Raw genomic sequence first — 23,618 nt, forward strand, 5'->3', positions numbered from 1 at the left:
CACCCGGCAGTGCCACCTGCTCCTGGACGTCTTCAATTCCACAGAGCATGAGCTGACAGTCTGTGCCAGGAACAACTCTGAGCTCGTCTTGCATGCCAGTGAGTGCCAGCGGTAAGTGTCCTGCAGAGGCAGAGTAAGGCCAGGACCCAGGTGGAGAGAGCTTGGTAATGCTGGGACGATGTAGAGCCCCTGCCTTACTCTCTTCTAGGCCTCCCCCTACATCAAGAGGCGATGCCTTCTAGTTCCATGGGGAGATGGAATGGTATTTTTATTTTTCAGTAGAAAGATGTATGAGGCCCCAGGTTCAACAACAATAAATCAGCAGGCCGTGTTTTAGATCTAAACATCCCCCCATGTTTGCTCTAGATCTGTTCACATATTCCTGGCTCTGTCTTATTTTAAAGAGCAAATTCCCCTCGCCCCGTCCCCAATGGCTGACATTGTCTTATTAGTCAGCAGGGAAATGCAAATGCGAACATCACAGGGAGAAGCTGCTGCACATTCATCAGAACAGGGGGTTGGAAAAGACTCGGAGGGAGTGCTGGGGAAGAGACAAAGTGCCTGGAACCCTAGCCACTGGGGACAAAGTCACACTTCCTTTTAATGCCAAACATACACTTGTCCTTGGCCCTGCTGTTCCAACATTAGTTATTAAAAAAAAAATATTCAGGGTGTGGGGCAGAGGTGATGGCTCAGCCTTCTCTCTTAGTTAGGGTTTCTATTGCTGTGCAGAGACACCATGACCATGTAAACTCTTATAAAGGAAAACATTTAATTGGGCCTGGCTTGCAGTTTCAGAGGTTTGGTCCATTGTCTTTGAGGCAGCATGCAGGCAGACATGGTGCTGGAGAAAGAACTGAGAGTTCTATGTCTTGACCCCATAGGGAGCAGAAGCAACTGTGTGCCACGTTGGATGTAGCTTAAGCATAGGAGGCCTCAAAGTCCGCCCCCACAGTGACACACTTCCTCCAACACGGCCTTAACCACTCCAACAAAGCCACGCCTCCTAACAGTGCTGCTCCCTATGGGAGCCATTTTCTTTCAAACCACCACAGCATGTGTGAGGATTGGGGCTCAGATGTCCAGAACTTATGTAAAACCTGGGTGCATTTAACAGCTCGCCTGTAATTCCAATATGCAGGAAGTAGAGCCTGACCCCTCTACACTCCTGCTAAGCTACCTAGTTCATCAGCTGATAATATGGACTTCGGGTTCGGCAGGAGGCTTGGTCTCAATGTGTAAGATGCAGACTGATTGAAGAAAGCACCAGACATTAACCTTGAGCCACCGCCCCCACGTGTGTGCACCCACACGCATGCGGACATGCGTACATATGCAAAGCGATAGCTAGCCAAATAAGTTAAGGGGCCAGAAAGATGGTTCGGTGGGTAAAGTTGGTTGTGTTTTCTACAAGGGGAGGCGCACCCTGCGACAAAGCCACAGAACGCTCCAGAGTTTGATGGGGCATGAAAGCAGCCTCATTCGTGGAGCCTGTTGTGTGATAGAGCCTGTTGTGTGATAGAGCCTGTTGTGTGATAGAGCCTGTTGTGTGACAGAGCCTGTTGTGTGATAGAGCCTGTTGTGTGATAGAGCCTGTTGTGTGACAGAGCCTGTTGTGTGATAGAGCCTGTTGTGTGATAGAGCCTGTTGTGTGATAGAGCCTGTTGTGTGATGGCGCCATTCCTATGAAGCTCTAGAGCGAGCAAAAGCAGTCTCCAGTTAGGAGAGTCTCAACGTGGGTTTCCCCTGGCGAGGTCAGGACCGGGCTTGACCCAGAAGGGAGGAAGATAATTTTCTGTGTGCTAATCTGATAGGGTATCTCAGTGGGGGTATGGGTTACACAAACATCTACATCCTTTAAAACGCAGCGTAGAGTCACCTGAGATTAGAGTGTGTTAACTGTGCATCAGAAGAATGCATGGAAACCAGTGATGAGCCCTGGTTAAAAGTAAACATGCAAAGGAGCCAGGGCTTGGGGCGTGACCCCAGCAGCAGTCTGCGTGCACAGCAAATCGCTGGAGTTAATGGATGCTCTGAGGCCAGCGGGGTGGATAGTGATGAACCAAAGTGAAAGCTCACTTCAAGCTTTGTATTTGAAAAAAAAAATCTCAAAAGGAAATGTTGGAATAAGTAAGCTACGGAAAGAACAATTAAGCAACACCCCATCCTTCTCTTCCTCCTCAGGGTGACTCTTTGAAAGTGGTAGTACCATTCATGTCTGCATTTCTCTGCTCTTACTGTGTATACGTGTATCCCCAAAACCAAGAATCATTTTGAGAATTTATTTTTAAATCCTATAAGTATTTGCCTGTCATGTATGTCCCTTTGAAACTTAAATAAGCATTGTGCTTTGCAGCTAAATATGAGCCCACTCCTTTCATTTTGACTGCTATTAATATTTCATTGTGTAAATATGCCACCATCTTCATTTCTATGCTAATTCCTCACTGTGCAATGGCTTCTGGCAATTCATATTTAATGTGATTGTTAATGGCATGTATGAATGTATGTTAGGCCCCGAAGCCCCCTCGCAGGGCAGTTTGGGTTCCAGTTTGGAGGCTGGAGAGTCAAGGCTTGGGGCCATTGCTGACCTTCCTGTGAGAGGAGCCTGAAATGCTCCTAGGATCACCTTGTCCTCCCTCGGATGGGACTTGCCACCTGGGTGTGCTGGGGCCTCTGCACTCTTCCTGCCTATGCCAGAGGCTAAGCAAATGCCCTTTCTCCAGCTTCCAGGGAGGAAGAAGGCTGAATATTTCTGAAAGTGTGGGTGCTGCCTACTGCCTTCCCCCTCAATTGTGTGGTGAAACGTCTGCCATCTGTCCTGTCTGCATGTTTTCATGTAGCCCATGATCTGAGAGAAGATAAATCTGGTCTTTTTGTGACACCAGTATAAAACAGTTTTAAGAAATTATAAATCGCTAAGCGTTTCCTGTGGCGAAGGTGTAAATCATTCTTGGCAACGCGGGCTATGTGATATTAACGACTCGAGTCATAGATAATTGCAGTTTGGTTTTATGCTTTGGGCTTCTTCTTCATGCAGCTTTTTTGCCTAAGTTCTCATCTCTGAGTGTTAACTCGTACCTTGTTTTATTCATTCACAAAAAACAAGTATTGACACTTTGAGAAAAGACTGCGTGGTGAGCCCTATACCATTCCATGAATGGCAAGACAATAAGTTATGACCCACACTGAGCTGGGGAGAACAAATGGAAGATGGTGGCGTGTCTAGCCAGCCAGGGTCCCTTCATGTGCTCCAAGGAAGAGCTGTGTCTTTAAATCATTTTTCTCTTCTCCCATTTTATCATAAGAGACTAACAGAAGCTCAGCTGTACCTTGCTTAGATGTTTCATTCCTTACTCTCTTGTTACTGGAACCAAATACCAGATGAGAATCTATTTAAGGGACTAAGGCCCTTTTTTTTTTTTGGCTCACAGTTTGAAGGTGTACAGTTCATCATGATATGGAAAGCGGGGGCAGCAGGAGCTTGAGACAGCTGATTGTATATGCTTCATGGTCAGGAAGCAGACAAGAAATGAGGCTAGCTCCAAAACCTCAAGGCCCTCCCACAATGACTCACTTGCTCCAGTGAGGCATTAGCACCTGACAGTTCCATAACCTTCTACAACAGAGAGGGACTGAACGTTCACACACATGAGCCTATGGGAGACATTTTATGTTCAAATCCCAGTAAATGTTTTCCTCAACCGGTGCCCTATCTTGCTATTCACAAGCTGTACCTCCATGGCAGGGCCATGTTCTTCACCAGCTCACACCCAGTGGGTCTTACCTGTCTACCCTGTGTCTGCTCGCTTGAGGCTTCTTCAGAACAGTGTTGCATGATGCGTCTGTGTCTGAGAAGACTGGGACTTTCACCCTTGCTCTCCCCTTGTCTCCCCTGTCCCTACAGTAGCTGCCCTTGGGAGTTCATTGGGGGCCATGTTAGTCTTTTTTGGGTGGCACACCTAGAACCCTACTAGTGTAGGCCAGCCCTCAGTCCCGAAGCTGCCTCCACCATTGTATGTCTTCGTTAAGTAGCTGCCTGCTCTTAATGCCCATTTTCCATCTTAGTACCCAGTGGGGTACTCTCATGGCACCACAGCAGATTTAGCTTGAGCCTCTTGGTTCTGGATGCTGGAAGCTGGGCATCGAAGCACCAACTTATCCAATATCTGATGAGGGCCATATTCTCGTCTGTAGACAGCTTCTCCCTGTGCTTCACGCAGTGATGGAGATGAGAGGGTCTTTCTTCACCCCTTTAGAAACAGTCCATCAGTCTTACTTAGGAGATCTCTCTCTCCTCTCAAGACCTCCTCACCTCCCAAAGTCTCCACTTGCTAATTTCGTCACTTTGGGGGCAAGGTGAAGAGATCAATCTATGAGTTTGGGAGGGTGTGCACATTCAGTTCATATGAGAATATGTCAGATGAGCAGATGTTAGTGAGGACCAGAGAGCAGGGATCGAGGGGGACAGCCCAGGCTGGAGAGCCAACATGATGTGGAAGTGCGTGTGCCACACATTCCGATGCAGAGAAAAATGTGAAATACTTGTTCTTAAACTGAGGGTGTGAGCGTTGGAAACTCAGAAATGCCTCTCTCGACTCTGCTGCTTAGAGAGGTCTTCTTAACCTGATCTTGGAAGGAGGTCATTGTGTCAAGTGGTTGGACAGCGTATTATCCTACCTTCCTAGTCTCCTCTTTGGACATCGGTGACTCATCTCTGAGCCCGTGAGTCTCAGTGACTGCCTGATGCCTTCATTCTGCAATGAAGGGCTGCCATGTAATTTGACTTTTGCCCAAGGTGATTTATGCTGCTGGGTCGCAGTTCTTGTTCCCAGACTCCATGCTGTGGTCACTGCATTGCTATTGCAGTCTCCAGGACTGTGTTAATTTCTGCGTTTATTCCTACTGTGGCATCATCCTAGCTTCCACTCCACATTTACTTTTCAATTTCATGTTCAAACTCCAAAAAATTTTTTACTTGGCCAAATACCCCATCTTGTTGCTCGCAGTCTCTACCCTCACAAGCTGAGGTTCTTTAGTCTGTGTAGCAGTTTATCAGATGGACATTTTCCCATGGGTAGGGGTCAGATCTTGTCTAGAGTGTCAGGACATTGACTGGATCTAGCCTCATCTACTGACTTGTGGCATGAAATGCACACAGTAGCTCAGGCTGCCACCCGTAGCACTGGGCACCCCTCCCCACTCAGCTTCAAAAGATACCCAAAGACAAGAGAAGGGGCTCCCAATGAAGAATTAACATCATCTTTCTTAAAAAAATATAACATTGCCATCAGCAAATATGCTATAAAATTGAGATATGATAATTATTGTGGATTTTTTTGTTTAATTATTAGACCATTAAAATTAAATTTCACAAGAACCTTCTTTAATGCATAAATATCTTTATAATGTATGATAATAGATATTACCTCATTACATGCTTCAGGATACAGGCCTTTGCCTACCCCTCCCTCTGTCCTCAGTCTTGCTAGTGTTCCCACATAGATTATAGGCTCTGCAGAGCCCCACAGGTTGTTACAGCTTGGGTACCTGGATCTTCTTCATGCAGATACTGACACTGTAACCTCTGGGCAGTTCTGCCTCCTGGGATTACACTGGGGTGTCAGAGTGCTGTTTACCTCAGTCTAGAACTGCCCAGATCTCCTATATCTGCCCCCACCATTTACTCTATTTCTTATTCCTTTACTCTTGGTCCTTAAAATGCTCCAAAAAAAAAAAAAAAAACAACCCATGAGCATCAAAGCAATACTTAATCATGTGGTGCCCATCCTCCTACAAGCTCTCGTTGAGTATTATCTAGAATATTTGACCTTTTTCTTGACCCCTTGGCTCTGCATTCCCTTCTGCAATATTTCTGAGTTACAGGAGAGGTGTTTTTATTTTCTACATTCTTAGTTTTTCAATTTGAAAGGAGAATGGGAGATTTTTCCAGAGATGAAGTTTCTAGAAATAAGAGGGGGCAGTATGTACCAGCTTCTTTGTGCTGATGCATAACGAGAGGCTGTTTTCTATCGTGAGTCTTTCAAAGGGCCCAGCATCCCCTCTGTTACCCCATGCTGTTGTCCTGACAGCTAGCTGCTTATGGTTTTGCTGATGGGAACCCAGATCCCTCTGGAGACAGTGGGGACCCCTAAGCTCAGAGATGGAGATGTCAGAGTTCAGCCCCCACAAGCCATGGAATTAGGAGGCCAATGCCTTGGGAGACACAGCTATTTGCTGACTTCGGTGACAGGGGCAATTGTTTTCTTTTTTTGCTCTGGGTTGGATCCCTGATATACCATGAACCATGAGTAGTAGTCACTTGGAATCCCAACACTCAGAAGGTAGAGGTAGGTAGATTAGAAGTTCATGGCTATTTTTAGCTCCATATTGAATCTGAGGCCAGTCTGAGATATAGGAGGCTCTGTCTCACAAGGAAGATCAAAACCATCTTCCTCATGGAGGCTTCAGATGTATGCACAAGGTATGTACACAATGGTTCATCCTGTCTTTAACCACTGTGTGCTGCTCACCTGTTTCTGCGAGCTCAGTGCTTTTTGTCATTTCTGTTCCATTCACTTCCCTACATCCCGTTTGATCTGTGAACATTTTTGTATTTAATCATAGCCTGAGTGGGTACAGTGTCATGTTTTCAAATGAATATTTCCTCATTATCATTGAATACATTGTCACTTGAGATTTTTAGTTGTCTCAATGTGGTGTTTTATGACATTTCTTTAAATCAAAATTCAAGAAATGGATATCTCTCAAATCCATTTTTAACCTGCATGTTTCCTATTTGTCTCTTTTGAGTTTTCCATAGAGGAGGCCAATCCCATGGCTGGGAGCTTTGGCAGCTGTGGCCCTTATTCCTTGGGCATTCCTTTTTTCTTTGTTCCTCCCTAAGGGAATAGCCGCTCCCAGCTCCATCAGTGATCTTTTCATAGGTCCTATATGACTGCTGGAAGGTGTCAGCATCCTGGATGTGTCTGTTTCTGTTTTTGCCTCACACAGCTTTCTTCCGTATGATATTAGGAGCTTCAGTTGCACTGGGCTGAGGCATAGCCCAATCTATGGTGTGTGCTCACACAGGTTGTGTCCTGAGTAAGTTACACGGCCAGTAGCACCCCTCTATCATCTTGCTCTGCTTCCGCGTCTGGGCATGTGGGGCTTGGAGGAAAGGACACTTTTGTTCACACGGATGTGTTATTTGGTTTGCATCAGGCAGCCTGTGTATCCTGCAGACCAGGGACACCCTCTGAGTGTGGGATCTGCATGCTCACAGGTGTCATGGGCTCCTGTCAAGTTTGGGCAAAGCCATTAGAACGCAGTGTGCTATGCAGCACAGCTCCTGGTGTGGAGTTGTGGGCTTATCCCAGTTTCGAGCTACATGGATGGCAGTGGCATGTAGACCTGGGCATCTTTTTTTCTCATCATGACCAATGCCCTTCAGACCAGGAACAGATCTCAAATCCTACAGTCTACTGGAGAGGGAAGAAAGGGAGGACGGATGCTGATGGAATCTTCCAGTTGGAATGGTCTGAAGCTATACTTGCTAGTACTAGTCGTGAGCTTGCCTGTGTCCACCGGCAGAAGCCAGCCTCTGCCTGGTTCTCTGGGGAATTGGTCTCCTGGGAGACATCCTGGGGTTTGTCAGCAGACTGTTTATGGCCCCGAAAAATCGCTGCGTGTGTCCTTGGCTGGTGGCTTACACAACATTTTTCACATAATGAAAGAAATACTTCACAGTTGCAAACTGCCTGGGAAGTTGGCTAACAAGGCGGTGTCACAGAGCAAAGTGCTTGCCTATTGGAACTGTTGGTGACAGAACCAGAGCGAAATGAGGCTGACATAATGGAGTCATTTACTTTGTGTTAGTTCCGAAAGTCTCCAAGAAGTTACATTAACTCAGAAGACCTATTAGCCACTGGAACCCGCCCAAGACAGAAGCAGTGAAGCCAGCCATGTGCAAAGCGAGATTATTTTGGCTTCCAGAACTTGGTGCTCAGTGCCTGCCAGCATGGGAGCAGACCTGCTCCACAACTTTCTGTACTGGCCACTTGCTGACTCCTTGGTTCTTGGTACATCCACATTTATAGCTTGTTAGTCCTGCGACTTCCATGATCCTTTTTACAACACCCCTATTGACTCCTGAGGAAACTGAGGCTCAGTGAGATGAAGTGCGGGTCCCATTGGCACGCAGGTCTGTGTTTACATCTACTGATTCACTCCTACAGAGAGTCCTGTTGAATTTGCTCCCTTGTGAATCAGGGTCCCTCCAGGACCCAGGCCCTGTGCTAGGCACTGGGTATATAGGTATTGAGAATACAATGGATCTGAGTCAGTCATACCCACCAATGAGCCTGGGAACTGCGGTCACCAGGAAAGGGCTCCACATGCTAAGTGAGAGGTCACTTACTAGACACCTCTCTGCCTTCCTGAACCGAGTGGCTGAGCAGTAGAGCAGGCCTCAGGCCAACCTGGGCCTAGTACCAAGTACTGAGTACCAAGGAGTCAGCAAGTGGCCAGTACGGAAATTTGTGGGGCAGGCCTGCCCCAGTGCTGGCAGGCACTGAGAACATCAAGCTCAAAGCCAAAATAAGCTCGCCTCGCACGTGGCTGGCTTTACTGCTTCTGTCTTGGGCGAGTTCCAGTGGCTAATAGGTCTTCTGAGTTAATGCAACTTCTTGGAGACTTTTGGAAACTAACACAAATGAAATGTCTCCACTCTTCCAGTAGCTGTATTGGGCATTTGCTGTGCACAGGTGTTCAGGGGGTAGGCAGGTGTACTTCTACACACCACATGTGCACATACACACTGAGGTGTCCCTCTTCCTGGCTCATGGTTTGCCCCCGTGCAGCAGTGCTGCTGATATAATCTCTATTCAAGACTCACAGAAAGAGCGATGAGCCCAGAGCTCCCGAGCACTGACTGCCGGTCCTCTGCCCCCTGTGCGCACTGTGCTCCGACCTCCTGAATACCTGTGCTACCTGTGAAGTGTGGGGATGCGGCAGCACACATCTTGCGGGGCTGATGGGGTAGGGGTTGTGTATCTGACACAGGGCCTGTATAGAGTTTGGGAGCTCATCCATGAGCAGTGGTTACTTCCTGTCTTGGGTCTGTCTTAGAGCATTCCCCTGTGTTGGCAATTCTGGAGAAAGGGAACCCTAGCCGATGAGGTTTGGTCATTTCTGCTCGAAGCATAGGTGACTGGATGTCCGTGTTAATATTTAGTAAATGTCTGCTGAGTCCTCCTGGCCTTGACCTGCTGGATTTCAGGGCTACTTGAGTTCCAAGGAAGACCAGCGTTTGTGTGTACACCCTACCCTGGACATGCCTGCATTTAGGGATTGTTAGGGAGCAGCAGACTCATCTTGAGAAGATGAGCAGGCAGCCCTGTGGCAAAGGCAGTGGATGTCTTGGGGTATCACATTTAAACAGAGCATACACAGGCACCGCTGTGTGTGTATAAAAGGCAAAGCCAACGTGCACATCGTTTACCTCTTTCCCTCCACTGTTTCTAGTTACTGTTCCATAGCGAAGGAGAAGAATGAAGAAGCGATGCTGCATGATGCAGTGTGGTGCTGTAGTGTTGGAGGAGGGTGTTCTTTCTGGAGCATATAGACTCCTCCGGCCATAGCTAGTGCAGAAAAACAGCTCAGTCTGCTCTCAAGAAGGTATATCACAGAACCAGAAATGGACTGACATTTTAGACACCCAACCTATGCTAGGCCTGCTCTCCCTGCCACCCAGAAAGACAGGCTGAGAAAGTTAAAGTTAAACAGCCATGTGCAATAGGCTGTTCTTCAAGAGCCATTCATTACTGGCTGGGTCCCCTCCCCCCACCACATCCTTCACTGTTGCAGAAACAAATGTGTCTAACGGGGACAGAGGACAGGCCTCATTGGGAAGGTAAAGGGGGCTCGGGTATCTAGGTGACATCCCTCTTTCTGTCAGACTGAGGTGTTAAGGCACTAGAGGCACCCCATGCTTCCCACTATGATGCCCCAGAAACCTGGCCAGTTGACATTTAATGTAGACCATGTGGTACTAGTCTTTCTTTTCTATGGTTATGAGACATGGCAATGCCTATGTCCAGGATGATGGTTCTTAACCTTTGGATAGCTCAATCAGTTATCCTGCATATCAGGTATTTACATTACAATTCAATAACAGTAGCAAAATTGCAGTTATGAAGTAGCAACAGAATAATTTTACAGTTGAGGCGTCACCACAACATGGCGGACTGTATTAAAGGGTCACAGCGTTAGGAAGGCTGAGAACCACTGCTCTAGGAGAGGTGATCAAGTCAGGTTCCTTCTTTATGTCCCTGAGTCCTCACCTCTGAGCAGCGGCTGGGAGGAGGCATTTGACTCTCTTGGCCAGAATGTCAAGTCTCTTCTTGACTGTGTGGAAGCATTCATTGTAGAATGGGGGCATTCCTTCAAAGCTGACAGGTCCCAGGGCTCTCCCCCTTCCAAAGCACATGGCATTGCATGCTGCGCAGGCTCCCAGGCATCAGCCTGCTTTGCTTCTTCGCTGTGCAACAGCGATTATACTAAAGGATATTATTTTATCTCCCATTAGCCATCCCTTGCAAGCCTGTTCCCCATGCAGTGCACAGCTTGCTCTCTGTGACTAAAAGGTAATTGTGTTGTTTGTGTTTGCGCTCAGTGTTTGGGAGGCCTCTGGAGCAGGGAAGCAGGGTTCAAGGCTGATGAATGCTAATGGACAGTCTGATGGGGGAGAGGTTAGTAAACTGTGTGAGCTGTGGGCTCCTGAGGACCAGGGGTGAAGCCTTTGCCTTACAAACCTTTCTTTGTTCTTGGTCCAGCTCTTTCTGCTCCATGGCATCTCAGGGCCTCTTGTCAGCTACAGTTCTGCAGCTCTGTGCCCTGATTCCTTCTACCCCTACCTGAGAGAGGTATGCAGGTGGAGTCTGTGCAGAGGGTGCCAGTGGGGTGGCTGGAAGCCATGAAACTTCTAGGTCCTTGGGATCTGCCTGGACAAAGACAAGTTTTCAAGGGCTCTGAGTGTGGGGAGCTAATGCCTCTGAGAGGAGAACCCGGCCATTAATGCACATTCTAGAATGTACATAGGTTGTGACTATTCTCCCTATTGAACAATCATGTCTGAACATGCAGGATCTCAGGTCTCCCTCTGAAGGAGCCGTGTTTTTTTTCCTGGTAGCTAGAAGTAGACCCCGGGCTAGAGGATTAGCGCAGGCCAGGATAACAGAGGGTTACAGCTGCCTGGATGATGTAGAGTTGACACAGCCAGGGAGCCAGGGACAGCTTGGCACGTCCCCTGCCCTGCGGAGTCTGTGTCAGCATTTTCCATGGGATAAATGAACTACAGTTTGGTTCATCTTTGCACAGCAATTCCTTTCCTGCCTGCATTGACTGATCTTCTCAAGAGCGTGCATTAATAACTGGGGTCAGAGGCCCTTGATAGAAATGTTTAGTATTTTTAAGGAAATTAAAAATGTAGCCTAGATCAAAAATTGCTTCTCCTCAAGTTTACTGAGTGCACCAGGTTGTGCCTATTCTGGCTTGATTTCATTTCTTAAGAAACCGTCCATGCATCCTTTTGCAGATTCAGTCCTGCACATTTTTAGCAAGTTTCTCAAATGTGCCCCTGAAACATGAGGGCCTTGAGAAAGGCAGAAGAGCTGACAGAAACAGGGCTTGGGGATTCCTCAATCAGGAATATTGTGTCTTCTCCAAGCGCATGCTCTCTTTTTGTCTTGCATTTCTGAGTTTTTCTGTCCCTCTCTTTGTCTCTCTCTGTCTCTTGTCACTCTCTCTCTCTCTGTGAGATATTAAGATGCCGTGGTAGAATCAGATGTGAACTGGTCCCATGTACCATATATGTATAGTGTATCACATCTGCCTGTCCTGAGAACTTCTCCCTTGTTCTCCACTCTACTCCAGATAGCCTTTCCATTGAGGACGTTGCTGGGCTCCAGAGATGGTGCCTTCTTCTGTGTCTTCCATGTCTGATACCTCCCTTGTCACTCTTCCCGCATGCTCTTGCCAGTCATAAGTGTGTGTCGTCTTTTCTCTTTCCTTAGTTCCAGATGTCGGGGCAAATGGCTAACAAGTGCGGGAGGCACAATAACTCTACCAGCTTCCTAGATGCACAAACTGTCATCTCAGAGCCTGTGGCTATGCTCTTTCTGTGGCAGAGTGGAGTTTGCAGGTGTATCAAATGAAGGATACTGAGTTGTGGTGGAAACCCTAGATTATCCAGGGGTGCCCAAACTGACCACAGGGCCCTCATAAGGGGAAGAGAGGACATAGGGTGGATGTGGAGAGACAGGCGTGAAGAAGAATGGTGATTGGACCCTCAGCCCAAAAATATGGATGGCTTCTAGAAGCTGCAGAACTAAGAAAGCAAATGTTTACCCAAGAGTGTACAGGGGAAAAAAAAAAACAAACCATTTTTTTGGCTCCTTTGCAGACCTCTGGGGCAATAAGATGATATGTATACATGCTTTTAAGTTATTAAGCTGGTAGTCATTTTTTTTTTTTTAATAGCAATGACTAAGAGGCAGAGGGTGTGAGGTGCACCAGGGAGTACCTGGAGACACCAGGGAGGGCTCTGTCCTGCTCAAACACCTCTCAGGTGTCTGTGCTGGCCTCCTGCTCTCACTCAACTTGGTGCTCTCATCTTCCAAGTGTGGATAACTACCCTGCCCTCTCCTCACACCCCTACCTCAGAGCAGCTGACTGATGAGGTTTAGAGAAGAGGTGGCACTTGGTACCACAACAGTGATTTAAAGCTTGAGTTTTTGTCATGCTAATGTGCTATCTATTGTTTAAAGCCACCTGGGCTGAAGTTGATAACCAAAGGCCCACAAGTCCAGACTTCAGAAGCCGCCGGCCATGTTCCTTCTGTTTTTGCTGGTCCCATGTTTGGTCTGGAGTCTGTCTCAGCACTTCATCTGAGGTCCACAGGAGTGCGCATCTGCAGATGTGTGTGGGGGTTACCCACTCCAGCATGCCCAGAGAGCGGAGGTGAGGCCTCTGCCCTCATGCCTTCCCTCACACTCTACCACACACCCATCTTCCTGGTGATGGTCTTAATCTTTGCAGGTGGCCCTTGCCATGATATATACCCTTAGCGCCTTGTAGACAGGGACATAGAAGCTTCTAGATGCCAAACTCCCCCCCCCCCCCACCCCCCGCCACACACACGGATCAGAGAGTTGCTGCTAACTCTAGCCTGAGCCTGTGGTATAAACTCTGGGGTTTCCAGCTCCCTTGTGTGCTTACAGTGATGGATGCATTCATATGTTTTGGGGTAGCGTGCATAGCAACTAGGTTTTCTGAACCCAATGCTTTCACACAACTTAAATGTCATTGTCTTAAATCATGAAGAAGTGATTTTTCTGCCCCATAATACTTGTGCTAGACACATGGGATCCCCTTATTCTGAGAGGACATATCACTTCAGGTGCCACAGGCAGCACCGGACTTTGAGAGAAGGAAGTAGCATGTCTTTTGTAGTGTTTCCTTATGTAGCTGGTCAGTCTTTGGCAGTGTTTACTGAGTCCACCGCTCCAGTGCTGTGGACTCAGCGATGAGCAGGAGGTCGGTCTCTGTTCCTTGTGCTTATACACATTCCTGGTGGATACTAGTCCACTCACATACACCTGGAGATGGAAAATGCTTGGAGGACTAATGGAGGAGCAGGGAGTATTGTTCAGAGCCGCCGTATAGCATTTGCTCAGTACCGTCTGGATAGCAAGTGCTTTTATAGGATTATTGATGGTGTAGGCATAGGTTCAGAAATGGGGCTTCTAGCCCTGGTCCTGGCTTCTAAGCCCAAACACTTCCTTTACGTCATAGCTCCTGGACCTGCTATCTGCTCTTTGTGACAGGGCACAGAGCCAAATGAAGGCAACTTTGGGGACATTTTTTAGGGCTCACTCCTTTCCTTCTATGTCTTTGTCTCTAGGTAGATGTGACCCATGGATGTCCAGAAGACTAAGAGAGTGTAGATGTCTCCTTTAACTGAGGGCGAGGCAATGCATTCTCCCCAGGGCCTCCGGTCACCTCAGCCCCTTCCCTTTCAATGCTCCACATCAATGCCCAGTCTTCTGTGTGGATAAACACACTTTCTTCACTCACCACAAGGCCACCTAGCTACATCCAGCACATAGCCTTGAAGGCTTGGCGCTAGAGAGCAATTCCCTCCTGGGACTCAGTTTTCATGAAAATATTTGAAACCTCAGATCAAGTCCTGGACATGGGGATGCTTGTCCCCACATTGTTTCTAACACACAAACACCCGAACCGTCTGACAATGGGGCATGATTAGTAAATTGTGGGACATTTGTATAGTTGGCTGTTAGACACCTTTCAAGAAATTGTGCTTTTAAAGAATTGGTAACGTTGAGCCGTGTGTCCTGAGTTCTGGCCATTAGCAGACCTTCTGTTCCACTGCTGCCTCAATCTCCCCACTCCCCAACAGCAGGTGTCACTCGCATTCCCACAGAGCAGTGGTTTGTAACCTGTGGGTCATGACCTTTTTGTGGGGGTCACATATCAGGTATTTTCATTATGATTTATAGCAGTAGCAAAATTATGTAGCATGAATAAAAACCCAGAGACAGATATTGGGGTTCAGACTGAAAACCAGAAAAACAAAGCAGCCAAGCCACCAGAGAAGTCTTACCTCTGCCAAGGCTGGGCGAGCACAGACAGCCTCTCTCTCCTCTCATTTTATATTCCCTCTAGTGCTGGGATTAAAGGCATGTGACTCCCTAGTACTGGGATTAAAGGTATGAGCCACTACCACCCGGATTTGTTTCTACAATGATCTTGTGTAGCCCAAGGTGGCCTTGAACTCATAGAGACCCACCCGCCTCTGTTTCCCAAATCCTGGGATTAAAGGTGTGCACCACCACTCACCTGTAGTGGCTTAGCTTTGTCCTTCTGATATTCAGGCAAACTTTATTTATTAAAACATAAATAAAATGTCATCATAAAATTACAGTTATGAAGTAACAACAAAAATAATTTTGTGGTGGGGGGGGTGGTCACCACAGCATGGGGAATTGTATAAAAGGGCCACAGCATTAGGAAGGCTGACAGCCATTGCCGCAGAGGCTGATGGAGCTGCACCTTGTTTCCGAGAATCAGGCTCATGGGAGCACCCATGTCAAGATCCAGCCTCAGCCTCACCTTCGAACATAAATGCTCACAGCTTAATACATGGAATAGGCAATATACAAAATGGCATTTGGAATAAGACACCAGCTTCATAAAAATGAGCTAACACGAATAATGGATGTGCCTATGCAAGTGACTGGACATATGTAAAACTGCAGCCGTGGGGACTAGGTTTCATGGGTAAATGTTTCTTTTGGTGTTGGGTGTTTTCTTTTGTGTGTACTACACTGAAGGCTTTATGACTTGACACAGATACAACTTGTATTGTGTTACCAAGTCGTGCTTAATTTTCAAAGCACCCCCATGGTCCTTTACCTACCATCATAGTCTGGTGTGTTTGGTTTGCTGGCTTTGTCTGTGATAGATTTGAGCCTGACGCTTGCCCATTTCAACTTGGTTTTTACCACCGACCAAGGCACATTCAGTGTTATCTGAGCTCCAGGGGCACCCATTGGGCAGCTAGTCCTCTGCTTGGGTCCTTTGGATGTGAGGATTGCAGAGTTCTCATTGTGGGTGTTGGAGTGAAGCCAGACCTGTGAAGAGAAGCTCGCCGGAGGGAGACTGCTGCTTATCCTCGTGCTGGCCATCCTGTGTCTGAGTCTTCACTCACTCATGTCTGCTCAGTGCTGAGCCCTCCTCAGCTATCCATAGCAAGGGTAAGGGTGTCTGTAACCAGCTCCATAGGACAGGATCATGTATGGGGTCATTCTTGTCATTGACATTACTCTGACTTTTACTTTTTTGAGGTAAGGTTTCATAGTGTACCTCAGGCTGGCCTAGAACTCTGGGAGTCTCCTATCTCAGCCTCCCAGTGCTGAAATTACACTATTGGCTGTCTGTATACAACCTGCATCATCTGGTGAGTGCTCTGCCTCACTTCTCTCTGCTCTTGGTTTCTGCCAGACCAGCCTGCAGGGAGCCTCTGCTTCTCCTCTTCTGTTCAACATTACCCCTAAGTTTAGTGTCCCTGATGCCTGATGCTGTCCTAGGCTGTCCTCTGGAACTGGCTCTGTTGCCTCGTTTTGTTCCTGAGACCTACTGGATCCCAGTAGTCTCTGTGAAGTAGGTCTCCTGTTGACCCCCACCTCTGACTGACTCCAGAGTTTGTCTTGTCTCTGAAACACACCTCATCTGCTTGCTTGCATTTATCTGAAAACAGGAATAACTCCCACGCTGCAGCATCGAAGGTGGCATGCTGTCCACTGGAGAAATCTTTGGAAACTGCCTCCTGAAACTCAGCATTAGGTCTTGTACTCCCTCCCCCCAGAACAGTCTCTTTCCCCAGGCTATCTCTGTCCTGGGAAGCCTCAAAGACAGTCGCTTCCATGTGTCCTTGATCATGGCAACTTATACACCATGCTGTTTCCATGGCAACTTTCACAGCCCGGGCTGGTCCAAGTTTCTATGGACAAAGGCAGTTGTTGCTGTTGGGACTAATCAGAGCTAAGCTATTTTTAGTTCCCATGAGGAGAATCTGTCTTCAGAGTATCACAGAATAAGCTGCATCTTTGGAGCACAAACGTATACTGTGTTTTCCTTCTTTCCAAAGCTGTGGTGAACCTCAGAAGGCCTCTTGTCTACCCACCTTTGCATCCTCTCACCCCCTAGGCCCTAGAGCCCCACACAGCCACTTAGAAGAAAAGGTGTTGGGCCTTTCTCCAGTGACTCGTCATTCCTCCTGAGCTGGCTCAAGCCACTCTCTTCCAGGTTTGGCAGAAGAGGATAGAAGGTGTGAGGTCAGCTAAGGACCCACAGTGAGACTGTGCAGAGACAGGGACTGGTCTAGTATTAAGGCCACTGAAAGGACTGTGTCCATGAATGAAGTTTCTAGGGATTTGGCCAGCCTGTTTTTTTTCCCCCAGTTTGTTAGATGTTGGGGTCATCATGGTACCCCAGGGTTCTGCTCCTGACCTGTGCCTGGTAGCCAAGGTCAGGTGGGCACAGAAGGGCTTGAATGATATTTAAAATTCCATCTAAGGATGACTGACTATAGATTGAGAGTTCTGTCTGCTTTCTCCTTTGTTGTTCTTATGGTCTTGGGGAGCAGGACCTTCTCTTGGGGAGCAGAATGCCCTGCCCTAATCAGACCAGCCATTTCTCATTAGGGCATGCCAAAGACCCCTCACCCAGAACATCCTCCAGGCTCACCAACCCCTCAACCCCACCTGACACACACTGTTCACACAGCGTAATGGAGTACCATCTGCCGGCTGCACCTCTGAATGTCAGCACTAGCCCTCAACTCTTATAGGAGATGTCAATCATCTCATGCTTCTGACCACATCTTGGTCCAGATTACTCAGGGCCTTGTCCATACCACCTTCCCCTCAAAGCCCAGTTTCAGTTCCTAGCCACTGAACTCAGCCCTCTCTCTCAGCTGGCTCTCTTGTCACAAACATTAGGCTCAGGAGTAGAACAGGGCCACCCTGGGTCACACAGTTCTTTGTCCACAGTAAGGACCCGTCTTAATCTTAGACAATTTCCATGATATCCTCACTGTGCCTGGATTTACAGGAAGGATGGAGAAGATGTCAATGGGTCAGCAATAGGTCCCTAGGTTGAGGAGACCCTGCAGAAAGTGATAGAGACAGGCATTTGAGCAACAGTGTCCCTACGGAGTGAAAGAGGATGAAATACATGTGTTCACCTGGCAAGGCCCGTCTATCTGAAGATCCTGTCTCACTCTCTGTATTCAGCAGCTTCCTTAATCCACAAAGATGGAAACGATGAGAGAGGAAGGTCTTGTTTGTATCCCTCAACTGCTCTGAGTTCATGTATGAGCAGCTGTCCTGCTCTGTCTAGAAGTCACTGTATTCTAGTCATCATCCACTATCCCTGGCTCTTCTACTCTTTTTTCTCCCTCTTCTATTATGATCCCTGAGCCTCAGGAAGAGGTGGGTGTGGCAGAGATGCCCCATTTAGGATTGAGTGTTCTGCAGTCTCATATTCTCTACCCTTTGGCCAGTTGTGGGTCTGTGCTAATCGCCATTTGCTGCAAATAGAAGCTTCTCTGATGAGGGTTGAGGGATGCAATAATCTGTGGGTATAACCACAAGTCATTAGGAGTCAGTTTTGTAGAGTGGGCTAATAATAGAAAGCATCAGTGAGGGCTGTTGTGACAGCCAATTAGAGAACAAAGGTGTTAGATGCATGTAGGGTGTGTCACGCAGGAAGTGCTTAGTGCTCTTCTGTCCTGACAGCCACCACCATCCTCAGATGATTCCTGAGTTCATCACAGGACCCCAGGTCTAACCCCTGCTGTGCTACTTTTCCTTGTTGCTTCTCATTCTTAAATACAAGTACCCAGACTCCCCATCACAGCACTTTTCTGTCCTCATGTTCTGTTTGCTGGACTCCTTGTGCCCAGGCTTCCTTTGTCTGGCCCCCTTGCTGAGACTTTGTTACCAGCTGCAGGAGAGAGCCACTGTTAGCAGAGTAATCAAGGCCTAATCAATCCTGTGTGATCTCACAATCTCAGGACCTCTTAGTTGCATTCATATGTTATTCTTCCAGAAGAATCCAGAAATTAGCCTTGGTCCTCTGGTTATAGAACCAGGTTCTGACAGTGATTTTGAGAGTTATTTAATGTCTCAATTGAGTTGGGTCACTTACACTGTGAACCTAATTCTTCCTTAGTCGTAATAAGTGGAAGCACAGCTTCCCAAGATCATTGTGAGGACCAAAGAAGAGACTGGGTGTAAAAGCCACTTACAGCGTGACAGGTACACACTAGCACTGCCTGCTGTCAACTCATTCTAAAGATGACATGGGTCAGGACATTAGCCACAGAGAGCTGAAAGGAAAGAGCCAACCATTACAAGGCTGAATGTGTTAATAGTCTAGAGGAAGCTGAGTAGCTCACATCTTGAGCTCAAAGAAATAGTTCACTTTCTTCCTTATTGCCCAGGGGGAAAAAGAAAAAAGAAAGAAAGAAAGAAAGAAAGAAAGAAAGAAAGGCAGACAAAGGATGAGAGAGTTTATTACTTACTGAAATTCTTGCTCCAGTAAACTTGGTGGGTAGATAATTGAAAGACCCAGTCTGGGTGGAGAGTCCCCCTCCAAACTGGAGCTGGTAGATCTGGATGGTGAGGTGCTTGCTTGCCATGAGGCTAGGACAGTTTTATGCATTTTGGTTGCTGTTATCATTGAATCTAAAAGTATCCTTTGAAGGCACACATGTTGAGGGTTTGGTCTCAGCTGGTGGACTTAAAGAAATAATTGCATCATGGTTACCAACTTTATTAGTGTGTTATGCTTTGATAGGTTCAGCTCAGTGCTATTAAGGCAGAGGAAGTAGGTTATTGGATGCATTTCCTACAGGGGCACATCTTACCTCTGGTCCTTCCTGCCACTTTTTCTGTTTCCCAGCCAGCTCACTGTGGACTGTAACCTGGGAAACCATGACCAAAATAAACTTGGTCCTTTCCATGGCTTTCCTCAAGGCTCCACTGGGTTTCGGTTGCAGTGGTTCATCAGCGAGCGTGCTCTGGGCTTACGGCATTGTTTTGAGCTCTTCCATTCAGTCAAGGTTTTCGGTCAGAACCAAGATGGTCTATGTTTACATCCCACTCATCACTGAAGGCCTGAGGGGCCATCACCAGGGCTTAGTGTCCTGCCTAGAATTGGGCATTCAACTCCAGGCTTAGTGCACACCATCCCCAGGACTGTCCATCCAGTGGTATCAGCAGAAAAGGTGCCAGTGGAGGTCTGTGAAGTTGGTAAAGGGTGGTGAATATGAAGGTCAGTGGTGGGGGCAGGGGAGGGAGCTGGTCATTGTAGTAGCAGCAATTTCACCTGCTCACCCATTAGCCTCCTGTCTCTTCTTTGTCTTTAAGCCTCTTTGAGTTATTTTTTTCATTATTCAGGAAGCTGAAATGACAAGAGAAAATGGGTACCCTCCTCTGGGCTCACTTATGCATTACTCACTGGGACATAGTTAACCGTTCCTGCAGTGGTGGCAGAGCTATAAGGGCTGAGTTGACTTCACTGCTTACTAGGGAGCTTGCCTTTTTTTGTGCATGTCTTCTCTGTCTTATTCTGTGAGGAGTGAAGACCATCCTTCCAATTCTTAATATGAAGTTGAACACAGAGAGGTGATATCCCTGGTGGCAGACTTCAGGTGAACACATGGTAGTGAGGATATGGCCCCTCTTGGTCTGGCTGCCTCCCGGGTGTGAAGGGAGCAGGGCATGATAATTCATGTATCTGTGCTCTGAAGGCTGATGGTTTGTGTACCATGATGAGATGGTGCATTGGAACAGACATGAGACATATCTGTAACCTCCTTAGATTCTTTTGACTTGTGTTAATTGTCACTTATGTTTCCAGCCTTTTGAAAGCCAGCCAGTGGCCTCCATGTCACAAAAACTGGATTAAACTCTTAGCATGTTGAAGATTAGGCTTCATCCCCCTGATGGCCCACTTCATAGGAAATCAAGTCTGCTCAGTAGACTTTGATTGCAGCCTTAGCTCCCTAGGTCATGAGACCAGCACTGCCAATGTGTTAGTCGGTGTTCTGTTGCTGTGAAGAGACACCATGACCATAGCAACCCTTATAAAGGAAAATATTTAGTTGGGGCTGGCTTACATTTTCAAAGGTTTAGTCTATTGTCATCATGGTGGGAAGCATGGTGGTACACAGGCAGACATGTTGTTGGAGAGGTAGCTGAGAATTCTGCACCTGGATCTCGCAGGGAGGCAGCCAGAAGAGAGACACTGAGCCTGGTTTGAGCATTTGCAACTCCAAAGCCCATCCCCCGTGACACATTTCCTCCAACAAGGCCACACCTACTTCAACAAAGTCACATCTTCTAATTCCTGTCAAGTAGTGCCACTCCCTAATGACCAAGCATTTAACTCTGTGAACCTATGGGGGCCATTCCTATTCAAACCCCCACAACCCTCTTGGCAATGTCCGTCGGCAGAGATGAAGTTGACAGTTTCACTGCCAGAAGATTCAGCTTCAGCTTCACATGCTAATCCTAAAATCCCCGAGTGCTGTTCTTCATGGAGGATCAGTTTCCACGTGCAATCGTCTGTATTCTAGTTTTCACTGTTACAGTAATATTTGATGACAGAAGTCACTGTTGTCAAATAGAGTCAGCCAGAACCTAGAGGGGAGTTCATAGGGCTCCTCTGCCACCCATACTTTGGCTGCTCTTGTGTTTTTGCTGGACATGGTGCTCTCTGTCATGGTGGAGTAAATTCTTGCTGAGTCTATCTCCCCCTTTCTCGAATGACCTCATGGACCATTGGGAGGCACGTGGCTGTATGCCGGATGTCTGTTGAAGGTAATGAGTAATTGTAACAGATGGATAGTGGATCAATAACCATCTCTTCTTCTTTTAAATAGTGGGTTCCTCCATCAGGACATATTTGGTATGTTATACTGCACACCATTTACAGGCGCAGCCCATTGGCTCCAGTGTATTTACAGAAAGGCTTTAAACCATGATTACGTCAACCTTGAGTTTCACTCTCCCTCCCAAAAAAGCCCTGTTAGTGGTCTCTCCCCTCTCTCCCAATCGACTCCCAGCCCCAGGCAGCCATTGATCTACGTTTAGTCACTATAGATTTGCCCTCTCTGCACGCTCCTGACAAATGGGCTCAATTGATGCCTGGTGCCTTGTGGCCAGCCTCTTTCCCGAGCGCATTGGCTTTGGGGTGTCTTGTGTTGTGGCACCTGCCAGCTTTTCTATCCTTTAAATTACTGACCATGTTCCACTGTGTGCCTATGGCCTGCTTCACCTGCCAGTTTATCAGCTGATGGACAGTGCATTTGTGGACCCCTTTGGTCTGTTGTGGATGACGTTGCTGTGAGTTTTCACACATGGGCCTTGGATAGATGTCTTCATTTCTCCTGGGTATGTAGCTAGGAATGAAATTGTTGTGCTATATGATAATTTCATGTTTAACTTTTAAAATCTCTTCTTGAGTCAACTTTGGAGATTTATATTCCCCCACTTGAAATCTGTTGATTTCCTCTAAGGTTTAAAAGTTCATTGGCAATGCAGCCAGTAGCTGATGGAAGCAGATCCAGAGATCCACAGCCAAACACTGGGCTGAGCTACTGGAGCTAAGCTGAAGAGAGGGAGGAGGGAGCATATGAACAAGAAGGAACAAGATCATGATTGGGAAAACCGCAGACACAGCTGACCTGAGCTACTGAGAGCTCAGACTCTGGACTAACAGCTGGGGATCCTGCATGGGACAGAACTGAATGTGGGTGACAGTTATGTGGCTTGATCTGTTTGTGGTGGTGGGGGGAGCTGGCAGTAGGACCAGAACTTATCCTGGGTGTATGAACTGGCTTTTTGGAATACATTTCCTATGGTGGGATACCTTGTTCAGCCTTGGGTAGGAGAGGGGCGGGGCTTGATCTTGCCTCAACTTGGCATACCAAATTTTGTTGACTTCCCAATGAGTCCTTACCTCCTCTGAGGAGTGGTTGGAGAGGGATATTGGGGGAGGGGAGGGAGAAGGGGAAGGAGGGGGAACTGGGGCTAGTATATTAATTTTTTTTAATTTAAAAGAAAGGTTCATTGATAAAAATGTGTTCCTAATATTCCTTGCCTGGTGTTGTAAGGAAATCAGGTTTAATATTTGAATCTGCACTTTCCTTCTTTTCTTTCCTTGATTATTCTCACTAGCCATTTGGTTTTTAATGAGTTTGGTATTGCCCTTTTAACACCATGTAATCAGGCCTAATTGGCAAACCCCTTCCTCTTCATATCAGGAAGGGCAAAGAACAGGGCCTCATATGTTGGGCCTGGTCTGAAGCTGTACCCCATGGCCAGGGAGTCCGTGATGGTGGACTTGGAGCTCTCAAAGAGAATTGTGTCTTTGAAATGTTGAGAAGCGGGTTTCTAAAGGAAGGGCCGCTGGCCATGAGAGAAGCAGGGGCGTGGCATTGGAGTTCCCTGGAAAGCCTAGTTGAGCCACACTGGCTTTCTTGGTGTTTTCACACAGGCATGCATGCTGAGAGACCGAGGCTCATAGCCATTAATACCCCACAAGCTACTCTGGACGGACCTCAAGTGGAGTCCCAGTTTGTTTAACTCAAGCACCTATACTTATCTTACTACCTCCTCCTATGTTATATCTTGATTATGAAGGATTGAAAGGATATAACTGATTTTTACTCTGTGTTTAAGAAGGACAAAGTAAAACGTATTAAAATAAGAGGCAATGCATAAGCGTGTGCATGCGCACCCCCTCCTTTGTCTACGAGTTTGCCCTGTCCTAAGCTTCTTCTCCCTGCTCAAGGTTGTCTAGTGTTGGAACAGAGCCTGGAACCTTGTGAACACAAGAGCCTCTTACTTCCATCTGCAGCCTTAGAACATCCTCTGCAAAGGGAGGTGTGTGCTTCGTGCTGACGCTCTCCACATACTATGATTTCCTATATATATATATATTTCCTATAGCCCTGTTTCACCACA

General features: G+C 47.2%; 1 protein-coding gene across 4 annotated transcripts in view; it reads left to right on the forward strand.

Annotated features, from left to right (window-relative positions):
* Positions 1-23,618, forward strand: part of Trappc9 (trafficking protein particle complex subunit 9) — a 429,432-nt gene that overhangs the window by 288,474 nt on the left and 117,340 nt on the right. For all 4 annotated transcript variants that reach the window (XM_041672442.1, XM_041672444.1, XM_041672443.1 and 1 more), the window contains one exon: positions 1-111. In XM_041672442.1, coding sequence (XP_041528376.1) covers positions 1-111 — 111 coding nt within the window. The remainder of the gene's footprint in view (positions 112-23,618) is intronic.

Source organism: Microtus oregoni, unplaced genomic scaffold (assembly GCF_018167655.1).
Source record: "Microtus oregoni isolate MIOR12 unplaced genomic scaffold, Mior012 000022F_ref0000154, whole genome shotgun sequence".
NCBI classification, from domain to species: Eukaryota; Metazoa; Chordata; class Mammalia; order Rodentia; family Cricetidae; genus Microtus; species Microtus oregoni.